Source organism: Scardinius erythrophthalmus (genome assembly GCF_964197995.2).
Source record: "Scardinius erythrophthalmus genome assembly, chromosome: 7".
Lineage (NCBI taxonomy): Eukaryota > Metazoa > Chordata > Actinopteri > Cypriniformes > Leuciscidae > Scardinius > Scardinius erythrophthalmus.
In genome coordinates, this window is record NC_138227.1 from 18215860 (window position 1) to 18237243 (window position 21384).

At 38.1% G+C, this 21384-nt stretch overlaps 3 protein-coding genes across 11 annotated transcripts in view; 1 reads left to right on the top strand and 2 right to left on the bottom strand.

Moving 5' to 3' along the window:
• Positions 1–3185: 3185 nt before the first annotated feature.
• On the top strand, positions 3186–12011 carry klc3 (kinesin light chain 3). 9 transcript variants are annotated; one of them, XM_081370493.1, is made up of 14 exons: positions 3199–3421; positions 4724–4785; positions 5808–6032; positions 6117–6347; positions 8072–8147; positions 8437–8662; positions 8769–8856; positions 8936–9037; positions 9336–9509; positions 9584–9683; positions 9790–9839; positions 9924–10054; positions 10144–10210; positions 10743–12011. In XM_081370493.1, exons 3-14 carry the CDS (start codon positions 5823–5825, stop codon positions 10827–10829), a joined length of 1542 nt encoding a protein of 513 aa, XP_081226619.1. In that variant the 5' UTR covers positions 3199–3421; positions 4724–4785; positions 5808–5822; the 3' UTR covers positions 10830–12011. The 9 variants fall into 9 exon arrangements, with proteins under 9 accessions (XP_081226625.1, XP_081226619.1, XP_081226620.1 ...); XM_081370496.1 differs by having other exon boundaries at positions 3208–3237; XM_081370498.1 differs by having other exon boundaries at positions 3262–3278.
• Positions 11994–19133, bottom strand: ercc2 (excision repair cross-complementation group 2). Its single transcript, XM_081370492.1, has 23 exons — positions 18969–19133; positions 18759–18858; positions 18392–18469; positions 18227–18289; positions 18007–18120; positions 17812–17928; positions 16540–16656; positions 16335–16458; positions 16152–16248; positions 15925–16058; positions 15385–15553; positions 15141–15259; positions 14865–14934; positions 14706–14775; positions 14334–14435; positions 14043–14106; positions 13832–13953; positions 13654–13746; positions 13458–13530; positions 13277–13347; positions 13063–13206; positions 12850–12993; positions 11994–12684 (listed from the first exon to the last, which is right to left on the bottom strand). The coding sequence occupies exons 1-23, from the start codon at positions 18971–18973 to the stop codon at positions 12592–12594; spliced, it is 2283 nt and encodes a 760-aa protein (XP_081226618.1). The 5' UTR covers positions 18974–19133; the 3' UTR covers positions 11994–12591.
• A 491-nt stretch (positions 19134–19624) lies between these two features.
• Positions 19625–21384, bottom strand: part of LOC308693389 (cdc42 effector protein 2) — a 3762-nt gene continuing 2002 nt past the window's right edge. Inside the window, exon 2 of the mRNA XM_081370275.1 lies at positions 19625–21382. Within this exon, the coding sequence (XP_081226401.1) occupies positions 20370–21182 (813 nt within the window). The 5' untranslated portion in view covers positions 21183–21382 and the 3' untranslated portion in view covers positions 19625–20369. The remainder of the gene's footprint in view (positions 21383–21384) is intronic.

The window sequence follows — 21384 nt, forward strand, 5'->3', positions numbered from 1 at the left end:
CACAGTCTGTAGTGTTGAGTGCATTCGGCAATCTCAACCATTCAACCCTGTTACCCACTTTATTTGAATAAAAAAGGATCAAACTTTTTTTTTTTCTTTAATTACAGGAAATAGGTTTATCATAAAAGTTCAAGTATCAATAACTACAAACTCAAATTTGGCCCCAAAGTAGCTTCATTTATGTTTATCTGACCTTGGGGGTCAAATAAACCTCAATCGTTATCAAAATGCATTTATGCACATAAGATGCAACTATGATGCTCCACATGTGGTGTGTTTTTCTAGTGCGGCAGTGGTCACATGGTTTAGCACAAAGGTGCCAGATCTGTTCTTGCTTTGCTTTTACGGGTCAGTGTAGCTCATAGTTTTGAGAGTTTTTTGTGCACCTTCATGCACATCCACATCTCTTCCGCTGAAATCAGAGTTGGTCAACTGGCTCACAGACACTAAGTTTAGTGCTAGGTTGCAAGGTTGTCTCTTTCCCCATGCCATCTCGCCAGATTGAATTGCACTGACTCAGTTCCCTCCGTTTGTCCGTCCCTCCCTCTGCCTATCCACTGACCTCTGCCCCCAGAATTTAGAGTGACCATAAACAAAATGTATTTATACATGTGAAATGCATTTTTGATGTCCCGCATGTGTTATGTTTTTCTAGTACAGCAGTACGGGTCTGTAACTCTTTTTGAAAATAAACATTGCTGGATAGCATCGAGTCACATGGTTTAGCGCTAATGTGCCAGATATGTTCTCGCTTTGCTTTTACTGTCAGTGAAAAGGTCATTGAGCATTTGATTCATGTACTGACACTTTGGCTCTGTATAGCATTACATCTCCCTCATCTATACAATCAATCCATAAACTTACCCACAGATACCCATCGACTTGTAGGCTACCTGTACATGCTAAGCACAGCTAACAGCAGAATCACCTGAGGTGTGGAGGGGCTTCACGCAAACCTCTTCATTGCATTCTCTGTGCTTAGCACATAACCTGTTGACAAAAGCTTCATTCAATGGAAACTTCTCATTCTAAAACAAATACATAGCGCCTCATTCTTAGGAAACATCTGCACAATTTGTGTCCTCATGACTGACTATTGTTTATGCGTTTTCTTTGCATCCCTGTTTTACTCTTTTATGAGGAGGTGTCTTGCATTTGAGCAGTATAAAAGCTGTGAATATATTATATTGTATATTATTATTAATATAATATTTTATTAATATATAATAATATAATATAAATGTCACGTTTTTCCTGTCACATTTCCCCTGCACATTTCCAAGTGCTAATCACCTGCATCTGTCCCTCATCAGTTTGCCAATCAAACCCACTATAAAGCACACACACACACAGTTTCTGTCTGGCCTCAGCTAGAGAAACAGACTATCACTTACCTCGATACCTTGTGAAACATATCTGCGATTCCTTAATCTCCAAGTCGTCTACTTGTATTCCTCTCCGTGATCTTCGTCTGCTCCCTTGTGTATGTGTGTGCAAATTATCTCCTGCCTAAGAAAACCACAGTTACTGTATCATTCGGTCTTTCAGTCCTCTGTTCTACCATCAAGTCACTCCTCAGTTGCATTGCCGTGAGCCTGATGCCTTTATAAATAAACGTACCATTGTGTTCTCAAGTTCTACCTCTCTCTTTCCTGTGCCTGTGTATATCCTGACAATAATATTATACGTTATTATTAATCATTTTATATATTATTACACATACATGTGAATATAAAAATAATGTTCTATGTTGTATAAAGCTGTTTTACAGCAAAAAGCCAGTTTTTCCCCCAATAATGTGCCATTTATGAGCCACTGTGGAACTAAATGACATCAGAATTATCAGTTATCTATTTAAATTATTATTATTTTTTAGTAACAATACATCCCTACTGCTACTTTGTAAGTCTATAACCACATATTTATGTTTGGAGGTAATAGAATTGTAATTGTTTGTTCATGTTGTTGGGGAATAATATTTGGAAAGGCATTGCTGAATTTGCATTTTACTGACAATTTCAGACACTGTAATGTCCTCACATAATTAAGTCATGCCACATAAAAGTGTGGTTGAGCTGACACTACAGAGTGAGCGGAGAGATAAAAATGGGTTTTAGTGGTTCTATTGACTTTGGCCTCATCACATTTAGAGATATAGATTAGCTCTTTCCCCGTCTGAGAACATTGCACTGCACTGGCCCAGCCTAGCTGCCCTTATTGGGAGTAGATTTGCCCCCAGCTCCTCTAGCAGCTGAACCATTAATCACTCCAGTCTCATATATCTGCCCACAGTTGCTCCATCGGCATCACGCTCCTTCCTCTTTACATCCCTCGACTCATTTTTCTTCCTAAATCGCACTCTGGTTTTACTCTTTCCATGCAGCAAAGTGCTGCTAGTATCAGCCTTTTTTCTTTGTCTTGAATGAGTTGATCCCTCCCTTTGCTCACTCTCAACTCCGCACAGTCTTATTTTGATAAGTTTGTATGTTAAACTCAACTCGTTTCCAATATGCATCCTGATCTGTACGGTTCCTATCATTAAGTTAAGCCCGTCTGATGGGTCCGAGGCTAATGCTGCTTATTTTACACACCCAGACAACACCCCCACCCTCTTACCCCAACTCACCCTAAGCGGCTTTATTGAAACTTTGCCAATGTGGCTCCTCCCTATGCATGTCCAGTTTGTTTAGACTGATTTGTGACTGTGTGATGTTACAAATAGATTTACACAGGCATTTACTTTGTAAGCATTGTTTTTGTTGCCAAGCATTGAGGGAAAAAGCAACTCTACCTCGACGGCTTGGCATCATCAATATTTATCATTATTATAGGCCTACCTACAGTTTTTGTTTAGTTTTTATATTTTGTTATTTTCACCAGTGGGCTGCCTCACTAATGTTGTCATTAACAAAACAATCAAATCTATCTAATTAAACATTACTTGCAATGTGATGCTTTGGAATCATAACTGAAATATTTACATACACTGCCTCGTTACAGTACTAATAAAAACTGGCAGATGTGTTTCACAGTACACAATACAAAAGAAACCCCGAAATGTAACAAAATATGAATAGGCTATACATTACTGATAACAAAAATATAATAGAACGAGATTTAAATAAAATATGATGCTGCTGCTGCTCAGTCAGACGCAGTTCAGAGTGTCACAGATAGGTGGCCTCGCTCTGTGTGGTCACGCGCAGCCGCCGTACATGGTGTGAACTGACGGATCAGGTAAGCGCTGTTAATTCAGCCTGTCTGCAACGCAACAACAGGTAAATGAATGACCGCGACGGAGGCTGTACTCATTTATCGCCACAACATCGAGGAAATAAAGATGTGATGTGAAATATTTTAGTTGGAATTGTCTGGCTGTAAAGTTGGGACGCGTCGCGGACACTTGTCCGAGTTACTGCAGGTAAATAAATATCAGCTGTTGACTTGACGCTCACTGACCGATAGTCTCTTTTAATGAGCTGGGAAAATAAACAGCTTTATTGTGCGGTTTAATAGACTGTTACACTGTTATATTACTGCTAGTCTGGTAAAAGTCGGCTAGTTTATTAAGCCGACTGCAATTATCATCACTAAAAATCACTTTTTAAGGGGTCTACCCATCGTATTATAGCGTGTTTATTATAAGGAGATATTCTTTCAGTTAATTCATTTTAGGTTTATATATACTAGGCTACATATATATCTTATATATAATTTAAAAATGTATATAGGCTATTTAAATATAAATATACTTAGTAATACTGTAGTATTCAAAAGTCAAATCCAAAAAATTAAATTTTTGTCATTATTTGCCCAACCTCCTGTCAATCCAAACTGATATGATGTCTTTTCTTCCATGATAATTTAGCCATTCTTTTCACTACACTGAAAGTAAACAATGATTGGGTTTGTCAACCTCTAAAATGCTTGGGTTTGTCAGCCTCTAACCTGTCCCCTGAAGCCATACAATAGCTTTTATAACAAACAGACTGAAATTTAGTCTGAATTAGATGACTTGCAATATAGCACACTAGTCATATGAACAAACATTACGACACTTATGATGGTTTTGCATCCTTTTGGAGTTCCTTCATGAGAAAGAGCGACCAGCACAATGTTCAAAATTTCTCTTTTTGTGTTCCACAGTTTGAAATGACATGAGGGTGAATAAATAATGACAGATATTTTGGAGGGGTATCATGTAAGTGTTGAACTGCATCATTAAATCAGGGAATGCAATGTCATTTCAAACAAATCAGAACTGAAGAGCTTTTTCAACAGCAACAGCTGTTGACATACGTAAAATTAACAAGTTTGCTGTTAGTTCACTCCGCCCTTTAAACCTAATTTGTCATTTATCATCGTTTTGTTATTTTCTCAATTAATTACCATTAAAATCATGTATCCCGTGTATGATGACCTCATCAGTCTGGCGTAAACATTATCTCAGGCCTTTACGTCCCCAGAGGGATCTTTGTTCCTACATGTAAACTGATTCTTACCTAGTAACCCTTCTGCTTGTTTTCATCTTGTTGGAGTGGCAAAGAAGCTTCACTACTCTACACTTCACTTCAGTCTTTTAAGGCTATAATGGGTCTTAGCTCTCATTCCCTTAAAACTAAAAGAGGCCTAGTTGTATTCTTTGGTGCCTACTGAAAAACATGTGTATTGCCCATCTGAACATATCACACTGTGCAGTTACTTTTAACTCTTTTCCCATCAGAGAATGCCTTTTTATTATGAAGCTTTGTCTTTCTTTGCTGCCTAAGGAGATTGTGAATTAAGGTCAGTTTCTGATATTCTATACTGTGTTTATATATGTAATTTTACTTGTGACCCTCATATGCTTGTTTAGTAGTTGCTTGTGTAGAGTTTGTCTACACATTTTTCAGACCATTTTCTGGATGACAAATCACCTGTGATATTTCATAGCAGTGTTTATTTATTTACAGTGTACATTTTAACAGTGATGTCTGCGTAAATTTATGTAGCCAAAGTAAGTGTAGCAGCCTTTTTGTGCTGAACTATAAAATACGCTGTGGAAATAGAGTATAAAAGTATTTATTTTGACCTTCTGACTTGATGAAAGTTGTAAAAAAGGGCACACAATTTTTTTTTAAATCAGTAAATCTGATTCAATTCAGTCTATACAGAAGCTACACTTTGGGTTTTGATCTGTGTAGTTTAATCATTTGCATGTACACCATTTGGATACTTCAAAACTTAAGGGTTGGGAAGTCTCTCATACTCACCGTGATCAAAAATACAGTTAAAAAAAAGTAATATTGTGAAATATTATTACAATTTAAAATTATTGTTTTCTATTTGAATATATTTAAAAATCTAACTTATTCCTGTGATGGCAAAGCTGAATTTTCAGCATCATTACTCCAGTCTTCAGTGTCACATGATCTCTTAAAAATCATTCTAATATGCTTTTCTAATTATTATCAGTGTTAAAACAGCTTAATATTTTTGTGGAAACTGTGATGCATGTTTTCATGATTTTTTGATTAATAGAAAGTTTAAAAGAACAGCATTTATTTGAAATAAAAATTGTTTGTATTTTAATGCATTCTTGCTGAATAATAGTATTAATTTCTTTTTAAAAAAAAATCTTTTGAACAGCAGTGTAAATGTGACCCTTCTCCTCATGTAAGATAGTTTGAACTATTTGTCAATTTCCCCCCTTTAAATAATTTCCATAATTTTAGTAGGAAAGTTATAATGCATTTCTGCATATGAAAAGGTCCTTAGAATCATGCTCAATTTTCACATTAATACCAAATACATATTTTCCTCTCCAGGTACTGAGGTCAGACATGTTGTCGGGGGAGGAAATCATATGCAGCACCCAGCAGGTCATCGCAGGGCTGGAAGCTTTGCGTGGAGAGAACCGCACACTGCTGGACAGCCTGCAGGACACGCTCCAGAGCCAGAAGTCCAGCGAGAGCGGCAGCCTGGAGCAGGAGAAGACCAGCATCATTTTAGAGTCTCTGGAGAGGATTGAGCTGGGCTTAGGAGAGGCACAAGTGAGCGACGCAGTCATCTTCATTCTTCTGTCACGCTAAGAGCATTTCCACTCACCCATAGCTGTCTGTTTCCCGCTCATCCAGGTAATGATGGCGCTGTCAGCACACCTGGGCTCCTTGGAGGCAGAGAAGCAGAAGTTGCGTGCTCAGGTGCGGAGGTTGTGCCAGGAGAACCAGTGGCTGAGGGATGAGCTGGCCCGGGCCCAGCTGCAGCTACAGGAGCGGGAACAGGAAGTGGTTACTTTAGAGGAGCAGAACAGACACCTGCAGTTCATGAGCAGCATCCGCAAGTACGACCACGAAGAGCCGCCACTGGTAAGGGTTCATCTTCAAAACATTCATACAGTTAATATTAGGTTCTTAGGCTAAACATTTTGTTCTTTGTGGTTCTATTGTTGTGTGCTCAATCATGTTTCCTGATAATAATTAAACAAACGTTAATAAAACAATTCCCACCACAGTGTCATTTACACCACATCTCAAGTTGTATTTAATAGCATTCTGTGGTGGAAATTACTTTTTTAAATATTAAAGGCACACTATGCAAGATTTGTACCTTAATATAACAGCTTCGAAATCATTTCGATGGTAAACGAACTCATACTAGGGCGAATCATCCCGATAGCAAAGCGGGGGGGACGCCGCCGACAAAACCAGCAATGCAGGTTTGAGAGGTCAACAAATCCCGACAAATCTCACGAGAATCATGACTTGCTTTACAGCACAACGTCACATACATCAACAACATATGAAGGAGCCTCTATGGAAGACACTAGCACGCATTTCAGACGTGAATCATGGCAGAGTCGACGAAGAAAGCGCGGTCGAAAGAGTGCAGAGACGGCTCTGCGTGAGTGGTATTTACGACAGTAACGTTAAATACGAGTACTCCACAGCGACTCTAGGGGTCGCTGTTTGAGAAAAACAGAAACTGCATAGTGTGCCTTTAATAAAATGGCAGACTTCTTTGTCTTGCAAAGCATTTTATGCATCTCAAATACACACAATTAAATTATATTTTCACACTTCTTGAATAATTTGACAATTATAGATTGATTGGTAATGATAATAACAATATTATATTTAATTTATGTTGGGAATTAACCAGCACACAGCAGTGGGACAGTCATAAGTGATATAAATTATATTTATTTGTATAGTTATGTTCACTTTTTTGGGGGATTATCATATTTTTAAACATGTAATGTAATTCATATGTTTTTGAGGGATTTTCATATTTTATCAAAAGTCTGGGACAAGGGTTTGGGACAATGCTAAAACAAATAATATCCATATAAAAAGGCATTTGAAAAGTAGCAAAAAATAAATGCATGGTATGACAAAGCATTGGTTACAAGTCAGTTTGACCTTGCTATAACAAAAAGAAAAAGTTGAAATCTATTAGTTTTAGTAAAAATCAACCCCTGGGACATAAAAGTACGCAAAGTTAAAGAAACACGAAGACCTCCATATAGGCAAAGGTTGTTTCTGCATTTCTACTGTAATTATGACAGCTACTTTTTTGTTAACAAAAACTGAGGAGTATTGATGTATCTAATTGAATAGCCATGATTCTTTCTGTGATTTTAAGAACTGTATGTTCTTCAATAAGAAAAAAGAAATATGATTGCATTTTTCAACTTTTGAAAATCTAGTGTACATGACAGCACTTATTTATATACCTTTAAATATCTTGTCTAAATAAATTTTTTATTTTTACCAGAATAATAAGCATAAGATATACATTTGATGGCTCAATCAATAGATTACAATCAAGTTGTATAATCCAGTATCTTAACTAGGTGCTTCAAGATGACTTAAATGGTTAAAATTAAAAATAGTTGTATTCATATTTTATAACTTTATAAGTGTGATTTCTAGACCTGGTAAAGTTATTTTAAGAACTGCATGTTCTTCAATAACAACAAATAAGAAACAGAAATATCAATGTATATTTCATCTTGCTTTGTTAGTTTTTTAGCATTTTAATTTCAATTAGAATTTGATGATTTTAACATTTCAATAACTGTTTGTTACAGGAGGATAAAGATGCTTCTTCAGGGAAGGAATCCCTTGATGATCTCTTTCCTACTGAAGAAGAGGAGCAATCACACAGTACATCATCCCTCACAGACCACAGATGTTCCTTTACACATTTGTTTACAGTTTTTGCCATGTCAGCTGTTAGGTTAGAGTAAGCTAGGTTTAGTGTGGTGTTTGATTTCAAGCACAGTTAGGACAGTTTAGTAGAACTTCACATTAAATTTAACCTTCTGAAAGATTTCCTTTTTTTATTTCGATAAGGGTAGAGGAAATTGAGAAATGTCACAAGATGGATTTGAACTCATGATCTATCTATTGGAGCATGTGCACGTGCGTCTAAGCGCAGCTCTTGTATTTGCAGTGTCTCGGCCACACAGTAGTGCCGCCGCCGCTGCCCAGCAGGGAGGTTATGAGATCCCTGCCCGACTGCGAACGCTCCACAACCTGGTGATCCAGTACGCCTCTCAGGGCCGCTACGAGGTGGCCGTGCCACTCTGCAAGCAAGCTCTGGAGGACCTGGAGAAATCCTCGGGCCACAGCCACCCAGATGTTGCTACCATGCTCAATATCCTGGCTTTAGTGTACAGGTCAGTTATATGGAACATCAAATAATTATCATTTACAGAATCAATATTAAGTAGTGTTTAAATGATAAGCTTATTAAATAATAATTATTAATATGTTGCTTTAAAGGGATCAGAACAAATACAAGGAAGCTGCCAATCTCCTGAATGATGCATTGGCCATCCGTGAGAAGACGTTAGGCATGGACCATCCAGCAGTATGTACTGTTTGATTTCTTTAGGAAGTCAAAAAATTCTTATTTCCCTTTCCTTGAATTTATGTGTTTGTGTTTGTAGGTGGCAGCTACTCTGAATAATCTGGCCGTGTTGTATGGAAAAAGGGGGAAGTACAAAGAGGCGGAGCCACTGTGTAAAAGAGCTCTGGAGATCAGAGAAAAGGTACTGACATAATAGAGGAATGGTAATCCCACCTGTCAGATCATATCCACTTACACTACTGTTCAAAAGTTAAGGGACAGTACGATTTCTTTTTGAAAGAAAAGTTTGTACACATTCTTTAAAGAACCAGGACTCCTATCTTGACAATATCCTTTATCTTGATCCACTAAATCAAGAACAACTGGAAAAGTCATGGGGCCTTTAAATATTGTTGTGGACATTGTGGGGCCTTGGAGTCAGAAAGGTTGAGAACCACTGGTCTAGTCTAAATATGTTGTCTATATTTGTCTGTTGACAGGTGCTTGGGATGGATCACCCCGATGTAGCCAAGCAGCTGAATAACTTAGCCCTCCTATGCCAGAATCAGGGCAAATACCAGGAGGTGGAGCAATACTATGAACGTGCCCTGCACATTTACCAGAGCCAGCTGGGTCCTGACGATGCCAATGTGGCCAAGACGAAGAACAACTTGGTGAGGATTGGAAATGAGTTATTTAATAACAATAGCAGTATTATATAATGCGTGTTATATAATGTGCTCCTCAGGCCTCCTGCTACCTCAAGCAGGGTAAATACAGGCAAGCTGAGGCTCTTTATAAAGAGATTCTGACTCGTGCTCATGAGAAGGAGTTCGGCTCAGTGGAAGGTACAATTAATTTTACATCTGCCTCCAGAGAATTATCTATGCACCGTAGTTTGGCCTATTAAACATACCTGTCCAATAGTAAATGAATATTTTCACCTCTATAAAGGGGACGAACGACCTGTTTGGATACATACAGAGGAGGGATGCTCTAGACAGGTATGTTTCCAATCCAAATATATGTTTTTTAAGGAGAAATAGCTTTTTCTTTAACATTTTCCTCTGTGTGTGTGTGTACTGTAGGATGGTCTAGGAAGTCTAAAGCGCAGCGGATCATTTACCAAGCTCCGGGAATCCATAAGACGAAGCAGCGAAAAACTTGTTCGGAAGCTGAAAGGAGTCGGCACACAAGAAACGACCCCTCGAGCTGCTGGGTAATGATATTCTGCTTTTTGTTCAGTTCTCGTCACTTTTTATGTAGAACAGAGCAGAATTTTTTAACTACTACTCTATTTTGAAAAAGGATGAAGAGAGCCAATTCTCTCAATGTGCTTAATGTGGGTCTTAAAGAGAATCAAGAGGCTGCTATGGTAAGTGCTGAGTCTTTACATTTTCTCAAGTATTTAAAAATATTTTACATATAATCCTCATATAGTTTTCTCAAACTTTTGGTTTGGGATTTGAACAGACCCCTAACCATAAATGTTCAACTGTTTTCCCACCGGTTGTGTTTTGGACATGTATGATACCTCAAATCTTGTTTAGGAGAGGTGCGCTAAAACGTTTTTTTTTTTTTTTTGTAATAATTTTAATCATTACTCCAGTCTTCAGTGTCACATGATCCTTCAGAATCAGAAATCATTCAAAATTGATTTGGTGCTACAAAAACATTTCTTATTATTATCAATGTTGAAAACTGTTTTTCAGGGTTCTTTGATGAATAGAAAGTTCAAAAAGAACAGCATTTATTCATAGAAATCTTTTGTGAATGTCTTTACTGTCACTTTTGATCAATTTACTGTGTCCTTGCTTAATGAAAGTATTTTCTTTGACCACAAAGTTTTGATTGATGAATGGAAGGGTTTAATAACAGCTGATTAAAGCCTAGTTTTGTCTTTTCAGAAGCCCAAAAGGCTGACAGACACACGGGGTCTGAGTTCCAGCACGCAGAGTTTAGCCCGCCGCTCGTCTCTGGGTGGACACAGCTAACCTTCAGTCACACATCAGGACACCTTGAAGAGATGTCAACATCTGAATGGTCTGTAATCACTGCAGAGATCGTATTTGATAACAATATGTGAAATAGAATGAGACAATGAATGCAGTCTGTCAGAGTGCTCCTGGGAAAAGGAAGCACACTTTGGCTTTACAAAAAGCAGCTTTTTTTTTACTTTGTTGAAATCAGTTTGATCTCTGTGTTGTTGTTTTTTAAAGTCAGTTGCATTATAAAAAGTCACAGTGAATTTTAACTTATTGCATTCCAAAGCTAAGACCCGATTGAGGTTTTCCTAATAATACTATCCAATATTAATACGTAATCATTCCTACGATTACTATAACTTTACCACAACTTTCAGCAGGATGCAGTTTTTTTGTTGCTTGGCAAAATAGTCTTTTCAATAAGAATCCACATGATTGGGAGTTTTGTGCGAGAGCGAAAAAGTTCCCCATGCAAATTTTGTCACATTGACCAACTTTCTGCCTGGTTTGAAAGTAACTTCTGTGTGAGCTGTGCTTCATGCATCATACACTACAGACAACTCATTTTTGGCTATGAAATTTCTCCAAAATTTTGCTAATGTGACAGCACCTTACTCTTTATTTAGAATAGTGTAGTATTATGTGAAATACATTACATGTTTTCACACCATCATGCAGTAAAATTATAGTATTGCAATTGACCAATTTCAATTGCACATAAATCTTAAAATCGGATCTAAATGCACTTAAAATTCCTAGTTTAAGCTACATGTTACATTCCAAGATAAATGAAATGCATTGCTGAGGTAATGTAAAAAACATTGTGGTACTTACTTGTGCCTATAAAATAAGGGACTTTTTATTTTTCAATATCAAGCACATATTGATATATGCTGTACTATTGTTTTAGTTTTAGCAATCATCACTATAGGAAGGATTTTATAAGAGCAGAACTTCAGGGTACAAGAGTAATTTACAGTATATAACTTGAATCTAGTTTAGTGGAAGTTGTTATTGAGAGGTAAAGGCATTTGGACCTATAATTCAATGAGTTGTTACATAATCTAAACAGTTGTACTGTACATGCTACATGGTTAAACGTTACATATGCACATATGAGCTTAGAGAGTATATTTATGTACACAATGTTGCTGATGAACCAAATAAAATTGTTCTACCTCTGTCTTAATCAAAATGTGTACTGTCTGATAAATGACAGCTGATGTGGCCCGAATCAATAGCTGGGGCCTCATTTCTCAAATGTGTGTACATGTGATTCAGGAAACAAACGTATGCACAAAAAGTATGCCTCTCTTCCAGATGTGAAATTTATAAATCACAAATGATCTTGAACGCTGAACGCCTTATAAACGGCATCTAATTAATGTCTTTAACATATAAAAGAGCACCATTCAACATCCAAATCCTTTACTTGAGAATGGTGAGTGGCAAGAATTGCTTTTATTTCCAAACACCTGAGGTTCTCCGACTCTCTTCCATAAGGAAAAGCGCATACGTCGTCTTAGAACCTGACAAATCTGTGCATTCACACGTTTTATAAATGAGGCCCCTGGTGATCTACAGTTGTGATTTAGTGTGCGTTTGTGCCCTCTACAGCTGCTTCTGAGACAGCATGTTGCACTTCAAACAGTACAGAACGACACTGGTTAAAGAACAGCATTTATTAATGCTTCTGGGATTGTAGAAAACACTAAAAAAAATACATATATACACATTTTCTCAGTTATGTTCCTTTCCGCTGTAAGAGACCTCAGGCTTGATGCGCAATCTGAGCAATTTTCTGGAGCATATCCTCAGACTGCAATTGTTCCAGGGTCAGCAGAGACAAACCCAACTGATCCTCCTGCCACACAAAGTTTCTTATGAGAATTATGCACCCCACAAACTCATCCCAGCTAACGTATTGTTACGCTCTCACTTTTTGCATACACATGATTTTAGTTGCTTCTAACATGACAGGTTTAGATCATTGAATCGATGACCGTGGCCAGCCATGATTTGACCGTACCTGTCTGAAGGGCTGTGCCATCTGTCGCAGAAAGTGTTTGGCTAACTGCACCGTCTCATCAATGGTCAGATTTAGGCTTCCATCTGTGAGGTGTTCCTGGATCCAGCGGGGCAGCTTTCCTCGCTTATCTGCTCGTGCGTAACGCTGAGGGGAAAAATAACAATTAAACGACAAAGAAAAGTTTGCATGCTACTTTCCCACCAGTTTACTTACTTTATCTGCAAAGATCATCAGGCCATAGTCTGTTTTGCCTCGGATGACCCTACCCACACACTGAGCCGCATGCCGCATCGCATCAAACGTCAGGAAGTCATTTTCCCGGATTTGAAACTGCTCTCTGAGGTATTCCAACCGTGCCTGATTCAAGCAAACGGGTCATATTAGTTACAGACGGTATTAGAAATCATGATCTAGGAGCTCTACATACCTTGAGGATTCGGCTCTGAGTGTAAACATACGGCACTCCAAACATGATAACAGCACGACCAAAATGATGAACTGGGGGTTAAAAGGAAAGACTGATCAGCAAAAGGTTTAATTTAATTTTAGTAAAGAATTTGCGGATTAAAAACAAACAGCGCTAAATTGATCAAGGGAATAGTATCCACCAAAGTCAATCCCCTCGGACACTTTCCCTCTTGCCACGGAGAGCAGGATTGCTCCTCTGCCGTTCTCACAGGCCTGAAAGTGAAAGATAACAAAAGTGATTACATTATTACAGGACACTTAAAATAAAGTCAACATTACATAAGACGATTAAGGGAAATAGGATTAGGGAGCATTAAAAACCCAATGATTATTGACCTCCTGATACTTCTCCAGGGCCATGCTAGTCTCGGCTGCATCTTGGGTCTCTATGAAAATGAGCTTGTTCCTTTGGATGTTCTCAAGGATTCCCTACAAATCCAGCAAGTTAATCAGTTATGATTATAATAACAGCACTTTAAATGAGCGGAGAAGGAATCAAGTTGCTTCTTTATACCTGTTCATACCAGGAGGCCACAATGTTCTCCATGTAAATGTAACTTGTGAAGAACGCCACAATTCCGTCAGGGACAACGGCGGACATTTCCAGCAGCAAGTTTCCATAGTTCCGGATCACAGCTATGGGATGTAGTAAATAAAACGGTTCTCTTTCAACAGCACTACAAAATAAAGCCAATTTCACAAACAAAATTCACAAAACAACTTACCAAAATCTTCTCTGGTCTCAAACTTGGAGGTCATCGCTACCTGATCATTCCCTCGACCAACAATCTGGGGGAAAAAATTGTCTGGATAAAAAAATTCTAATACAGCTTAATGCAGTGGTTCTCAAACAGGGGGCCAGAGGATGACTTATAAGTATTTAAGTAATTATTAAGTAAGGGGGGGCTTGTCTTTGACATCCGTCTCATATATCTTCTTTCAAAACTTTCAATTAAATATGCAAATATTTGCACAATTGCACAAACAATGGTGACATTGCCATAGTCATAACTCACAAGAGGGCACAGGCAGGTTCGTGCCAGTGTCATGGTGAAGGAAGCCACAGTCACTGGGCGGAAATCAAGGATGCGTGGGTAGATGTCCAGCGGAGAGAGCGTCTAATTCGGAGAGAGAATTAAAAATTATCCTAAACCCAGAATAGTGAAGTTTCTAAAATAAATAACTTCAGAAGATATTAAGTGTAGGCTACTGAGGTTTGATGACAAGTGACACTTGGCCTGCACACTTTAAGGTGAAAGTGAAGTGTGTCTTACACAGATGGCATGAGTGTTACAGTGGGATTATAATGAAGAGATTAGTGGGTAGGGTGTGTGTAATCTAATATTCATGCAAAGATAGCGGCATATGGATTGAGGAGCACAGCTTACCCCTGATGTGATGATAACTGACTGAAAACGCCCAAACACTGGCTTTATGGCGATAGAGGGGTCCATACAACTGCAGAGAAAGGAAAAGTTAGTGATAATGCTAATGAACTGAAATGAATAGACATCTAATAGAACTGACAAATTGCAGAATGAATGCACCTGAAGTGAAGAACAGGATTCGCTATTGTTGGTGTTTTATCTTCAAAGGGTTCAATGATGATGGTGAAGCCTAAAAGAGAATTATTACTCACTTTTGAAGGAAAACATTAGTAGAGCAGCTTTCTGTTGGTCGCTGCGGTGTTAACTTCAAAATCTGCTAAATGTTCTGCCCTCACGCTAAATTCCTGATCACATGGATTCCAATTGGAGTGACTGGATTTCCATGTAAAGTTGCAGAACAAGGGTAAACAAGAGGCCAGGATGAGGCTTTCTTACCTTTGCTGTAGGTGCTGACAAGTGTGGCAAAGTGTGAGATCAGGGTAATGGCTGAGAAGTCAGCGATGTCTGCAATCTCCAGCGTCCTCAGCAGTGAGCGCAGCCTCTCGGCACAAAATCTGGAAGTGGATTAAATATACATTTAGGCTGGGGTGAATATGTGGCTTCGTTACTTAATAATGACCATCAGTACTATTTCCAGTACGGGGGGTGGCAGAAGAAACTGACTGTTTATTTTTCTCACCTCAGGGGTTTGCGGTCAATGCAGACCTTCTCGAAGATGTCTTTGAGGAACTGAGGAGCACTCTCCTGCACCACATGATGGATCCGCAAACGTGCCTTCAGGTACTCGAGGAAGCGCTTCATAAAGCCTACGAAGTGCTCTGCAGTGCGGATGCTGCCAGGAACAGCCTCTGTAGTGAGAGTCGCATGTGTCAAACATATCTGGACACTGAAGCCACACTTAAAAATGTATGAATGTCTATACATTATAAATCAAAATATGTCATTTAAAGAAATATAGCAATTTGAAGCAAAACATTTCACAAAAAGAAGTCTGTTACGTTTCATTTGATAGGATAGATATTGTATTTTTATAATTCAAAATCAAGACAAAAAGTATATAACTAAAAATATGGGACCAGTTGGTTAAAAGTCATCAACAAAATATTACATTTGTTCGGAGATGCAAATTGGTTTGATATATTGTATCTAATTCAATGACAGGCATCTTTTTAAGTGTTTCCAAATACTTAGTGGGTCGTTGTAGATGATAAAAACTGACCTTGGAGGATTTCATCAGGCAAAACTGGATTGGACAGATAGATGTCAGTCTCTCGGGCAACATTTGCTTCTTTAAGACCCTCAACTAGTCTCCTGTATTCTTCTCGAAGTTTGGCAGCATCTGTTTCCTTAATTCTTTAAAAGAACAAGCAGAACGCAGGAAATTTAAGACATAATCAATAATAAATAAGACACTCGTTAATTCACTCTCGCACTATTTTGTCACACTTGCTAATGGTGTTTTGCAGGGTTTCCACATTAGTCTGGCAGCGATCCAGCGTCCTCCTGGTGATGTTGACGCTCATGGAGTCAATGCACACATTATCTAGAGGGAACAATATCAGCTTAAATAGCCATGATCTGTCTGCATGACATGGATGACAGTGATAAGCACTGCAATTCGCTACTCACCAATGTTGTGAGCCTCGTCGAACACGACTACAGATTTCTTTGCGAGCTCTTTTGAGACCACGTCTGCAATTTTTGGATCTAGTAAGTAATGGTAGCTGTACACTACTATGTTTGCGTGAAGAATCTGAATGAAGAAACATATGAAAGCAACAACAATCAATTGCATGCATAAAAAAACATCATACTAAATCTAGCAAATACTCACTGCGTAACGTGCCATGAAGTACGGACACCAGCCCTTTCTACGCCCTAAGTCCTTCAGATCATCCAAGTTATATATACCAGGGGAAATGGGCACTTGTCTGCCAACTGAATCAAATTCCTGCATACAGGTATTCAATTTTAATAGTGTTATTTTAATAGTGTTGTTTTAATTGTGTTATTTAAATGTTTTACTTAGATTACAAGAAAAAAAAAGATTTACAAAAAAAAACTTTTCATTTAATTTAAATATAAAAATAATTAAAGACTATAGAGCTGGTAAGTCCCGCCCCTTCCGCTAACCCCACTGGACCTCTAGGTTGAAAAATCGTCAATGCAAGTGAATAGGAGAAAATAATTATTTTCTGGTCCCGTTTGAATTTTGCCATGAATGTGAACATATGTTGTCTGTGAATTTTTGATATAATTTTTCGTGTGAAGAATGCTACAATTTAGCGGGTAGAAGTTTGATACGGTTAGACTTTGTGTGAGAGCACTTTGTGGACTACAACTCTTCGCTGCGTCAGACGGCGGGAATCTGAAGAAAGAACAGCCCATTTAGTTTGAATGGTGACATTTTGGGTACAAAACACACAGGCATCTCGATCTGTCTCCATAGATTATCGCAGCATTAGCACCGTGATTTGACAAGTGGAGGGAAAATGTGTTATGGGGTGACGTCACATAGGCGACATGTAGTCTTTCTCGTTATGTCTTTTCCACAACTAAAGAATCCAAAGAATCTAGCCAAAGAATCATACAATATACTGTCAAACTCGTAACATGAAAAATTATATAAAAAATTCACAGACAACATATGTTCAAATTCATGGCACAGTTCAAACGGGACCAGAAAATAATTATTTTCTCCCATTCACTTGCATTGACGATTTTTCAACCTAGAGGTCCACTTGGGGTTTTACGGATGGGCGGGACTTACCAGCTCTATACAGTTCAAATTACAATTTGGAAACAAATATTTTTAAATAATTATAGCAAAATAATAATAATAAATATTTATTATTTCAAAACATTAAAAATATATTTTTTAATAGTTTTTATTTAAAAAAAAAAAAAAATCATGTAACATTTTATTTACATGGACTTATTTATTTCATACACTAGAATACAATAAAATATACTGTAATTTCCTGCATACAGGGACTGACCAAAAACTGAGTGACTCATATGACACAAACTGTGGTTTAGGATTGTAAAGTAAAAAATAAATAAAGAGGCCAAATGCTACAGCATACACTTGAGAAATGCTTCATACCTCATAGAACTGGCAGACAGGTTGACTAGGGTTGCTGTGATGCTGCGCTCGAATATACGAAGCTGTCAGACTGTGACACTTTCCATCTACTTCTTTTCCAAAACGCAGAGAGCTCACCTGTAATCACACATTCACTTCCACTTAATGAGTTCACCTGCACACAAATTTTCCTGAAGCTCATTTAGCAGCCTCTACCTCAGGATGAATGCACAGGTTTTTCCGTGAAGAAAGTGCCAGTGCGAGGAAGTCGTTTTTTGCTCCTGTTTGCTTTGTATAATAGTCCATTAGTTTCCTTAGCTCTTCCACAACCTGACAGGAGAAGAGAGGATGCAGAAAAGTCATACTTGATTAACTGATAGCGTGAGTTTTTATGCAATGGGTTATAAACATGTATATAATGTCAGTTATTGATTACCTTTTCTATCTCTGGCACAGTGCGAGAGCAGTAGACAAGCTTGGTGACTTCTAAAGGGTAAGCCTGCAAGAGGTGAAAATATAAATTAAAATATGTGCAGAGTTTGAGAGTTATCATATAGTGAAGTTTCCGATTGTATAACACAGTCATTCAGAAATCACTCGCCTTCTGGTAAGCAACGATGAGGGAAAGAAGAGAAATAGTTTTTCCTGTTCCTGAGGGCATCTCGAGAACTCCATGACCCTTTGCACACATAATAGATGAGAGAAACAATTATACATAGATAGACAAATACACATATTATACATAATCTAAGTTTTTGAAAGACTTTTAAACGCCTCTGTTGTGAGACAAATGTAAAATGAACAAATTTGCCAAAGAAAAGCAGTTTAAATGTTTTATCTTTAAGATTTTTATTTTACATTAAGTATAGCATGTAACATTGCATGAAATGTCATGTAAATTACCCATAATGTTACTGTATAATATATAAGACGAAATTGGCTCAATGGATGAATGGATTATAATATACCTTTGCATCCAGCGTCCTCTTCAGCTCAAGCATGTACGAGTATTGTTCGGGATAAATGTAGTCATAGGGAAAATAGACTAATAGCCCGTCGATATTCAACCTAAAGTGAAATTAAGGGCAGAAAACTTCTGGTAAATAAACACTGGGTTTGGATATTTGCAGCAATGCTACTAACGTTAGTCCATATATTAATTTGAAGGTTTTACTCACTTCATGATAGCTGGTAGCTTTACAGCACTATACCACTTCTTGTAGTCAGTTTTCTTTAATTTCACACAATAATAAGTCTATATATAACTGTCACGCGTACATTACACAAATGACTACTATCGAGTTATACGGGCGTTGCTAGCAGCACGAAAAGCTGTCGCAATTAAATTGCGTAAGGTATTTTGCTTCTGTGATTGGTTGTTAGCTTGAAAACCCTCCCCCAGACTCTCATCTCATTGGATGATACGCATGTCAATTCAACTTTTTGGCGGAAGTACATCTAGAAGCATGGGGTTAGACCTAAATAATCAAAAAAGAGTCCGGAATAAACTTTCACTAGAAAAATAATATTCTGCCCGACTGCAATAAATAATAATAATAAAAAAAAGAAAAAAAAAAGAAAAGAAAGAAAAGTTGTACTTTACTAGCATCAATTATTTTAAAGAGTTTAGTGTAAATAATAAAAAATAAAATAATAATAATAATAATTTAATAAATAAATGTATTATAATAAATACAAAATATATATACAAAAATTCATTAAATAATTAATATTTTGACCATAGAGTATATAATAAACATTAATAAAATAATAAATACATGAAAAGATAAAATGAAAGAAAGAAAGAAAGGTTTTTTTAAACACCAGAGGCATATATTTATAATATATATATATTTTATTTACATGAACATTTTTAGTTAATATATTACAATGCAATAAAATATACTTTATACATTATATCCCAACAAAGATAAACCTTTACAAAGTGATTTCCTTTGTACTCATAGACAGGGAAAAGAAGTATTTTAGATCACAGGCTAGACAGAATACAACGTTTTATCCGCATAACATGTTTACTCATATGGAAGTAAATCAAACATGCATTTTGGGCCATTCCTTGATAATATGCTCCTACTTTGCCTAAAAATGATACCTTCCTCAAAACTTAATGAAACTTTTTTGACAAGAAAAATGTACTATCTAGCCAAACTCCCAATTTCATTCCCTGCTAAACATAGCTTAATAAGTAACAGCAAATATAAAAAATGAACAAACTGTAAGTGCTTGAATTTTTTACATCTCCAGATAGGTCAGAATGACCAAAACCCAGGAAAACACTGCTTTTGTAATGTTATCTATTAACACTGTCGTGTAATGACCTGATCACCTTATGGAAATGAATTGATCGATTGATCATTGACAGCATCACAGAGTTTTCACAATTATTGCCTATTTGTGATAATTACATGTGGTTAAAAATGTGCCGTAACTCTGCAGCATCTGTGGCACAACCAGCTATTGCTCTTTAATCCCAATTCTTCCATTGTCCTCTGAAACGGGCATAATAAGATGGCATGGGTGAGCTGACACTTATATCATAGTATCTGAAGTGAATCCCCTCATATCTCATGTCTCTCCTCCACAGTCTTATAACGGTCCATGATGCTAAGAACATCATCCAAAATGGATGGTCCCAGGTCCAGGTCCAAACCCATTAGGGACTCTGAGCGTGACATACTGGGTGAGATAGCCGGAGACTCACAGTGTTCGCTCCGCAGGTCCTCATTACTGAGCCCTGCATCAGAGTCCAGACTCAAGCCTCGTTTTGGATCCAGCGGACCACAGCCTTCCGACATGGAGTCGTCCGAGGAAGCCTCGGATAAGTAGCCCGTGGAAGGCACCAGGTGTGGCAGGACTGGGATCGAGGCGGAGAGAGTGGGGTCACGGCACTTCCCAATCCCTTCCTCACACACAGACATGGAGCGCTGCTGCTGTGCACTGTGATGCTGATGAACAGGAGTCGACTGCTCGTCTAAATGCAGACGGGGGGGTTTAGGAGGAGGCTGCACCGGCGCGATAAACACCGGCATGGAGATTGTGGTTTTGAGGAGAGAGTTGTGATGATAATTATGACTGCGATGGTAAGTGTGGCTCTTGCTGTTCACATCGCAGATCTCATCCATTCTTCTGTCCATGCTGTGAGAACGAGAGTTGGGCGGTTGACTGAGGGCAGGAAGCATGTCAAGTTTGCCTTGTAAGAATCCCACATCGCCAAACATCCCCCCCTCTCCCTCAGGCCCGACATGAGCACTGTGACGCACATCACCCAGCGGCGGGCTTATCATGTCGCCTGAAAGAACGTCCCGTATTTTCAACTTCTTGCCTCGCTTTGGTGTAGATGTCTTTAAGTACATGGGTGTCTTGGCTGGCATTCTGTTTCCCAGTATTCGGTGTGAAACGTCTGTATTTGTAGCAGAAATGAAGAGGAACCTAGTCCTCAGTCTGATATTAGCTCTTTCATACGGTTTGATTGGTCGGCCACCTTTATTTCACTTGAAACTGGAAGCGACGTCCTTTGTGTCTTATGTAAACTCTTCAGCAGCTCCTGGAATTTATCATCACAACAGCAGATCT

Coding starts and splice junctions, on each gene's coding strand:
- klc3 (XM_081370499.1), top strand. CDS start 5,823: ATGTTGTCGGGGGAGGAAATCATATGCAGCACCCAGCAGGTCATCGCA. Junction 8,148..8,436: donor AGAAGAGGAGCAATCACACA/GTACATCATCCC, acceptor TTGTATTTGCAG/TGTCTCGGCCACACAGTAGT. Junction 8,857..8,935: donor TAGGCATGGACCATCCAGCA/GTATGTACTGTT, acceptor TTGTGTTTGTAG/GTGGCAGCTACTCTGAATAA.
- ercc2 (XM_081370492.1), bottom strand. Junction 18,121..18,226: donor CTGTGCCAGAGATAGAAAAG/GTAATCAATAAC, acceptor TTCTCCTGTCAG/GTTGTGGAAGAGCTAAGGAA. Junction 13,207..13,276: donor CTCAGAGCCGAATCCTCAAG/GTATGTAGAGCT, acceptor TGCTTGAATCAG/GCACGGTTGGAATACCTCAG.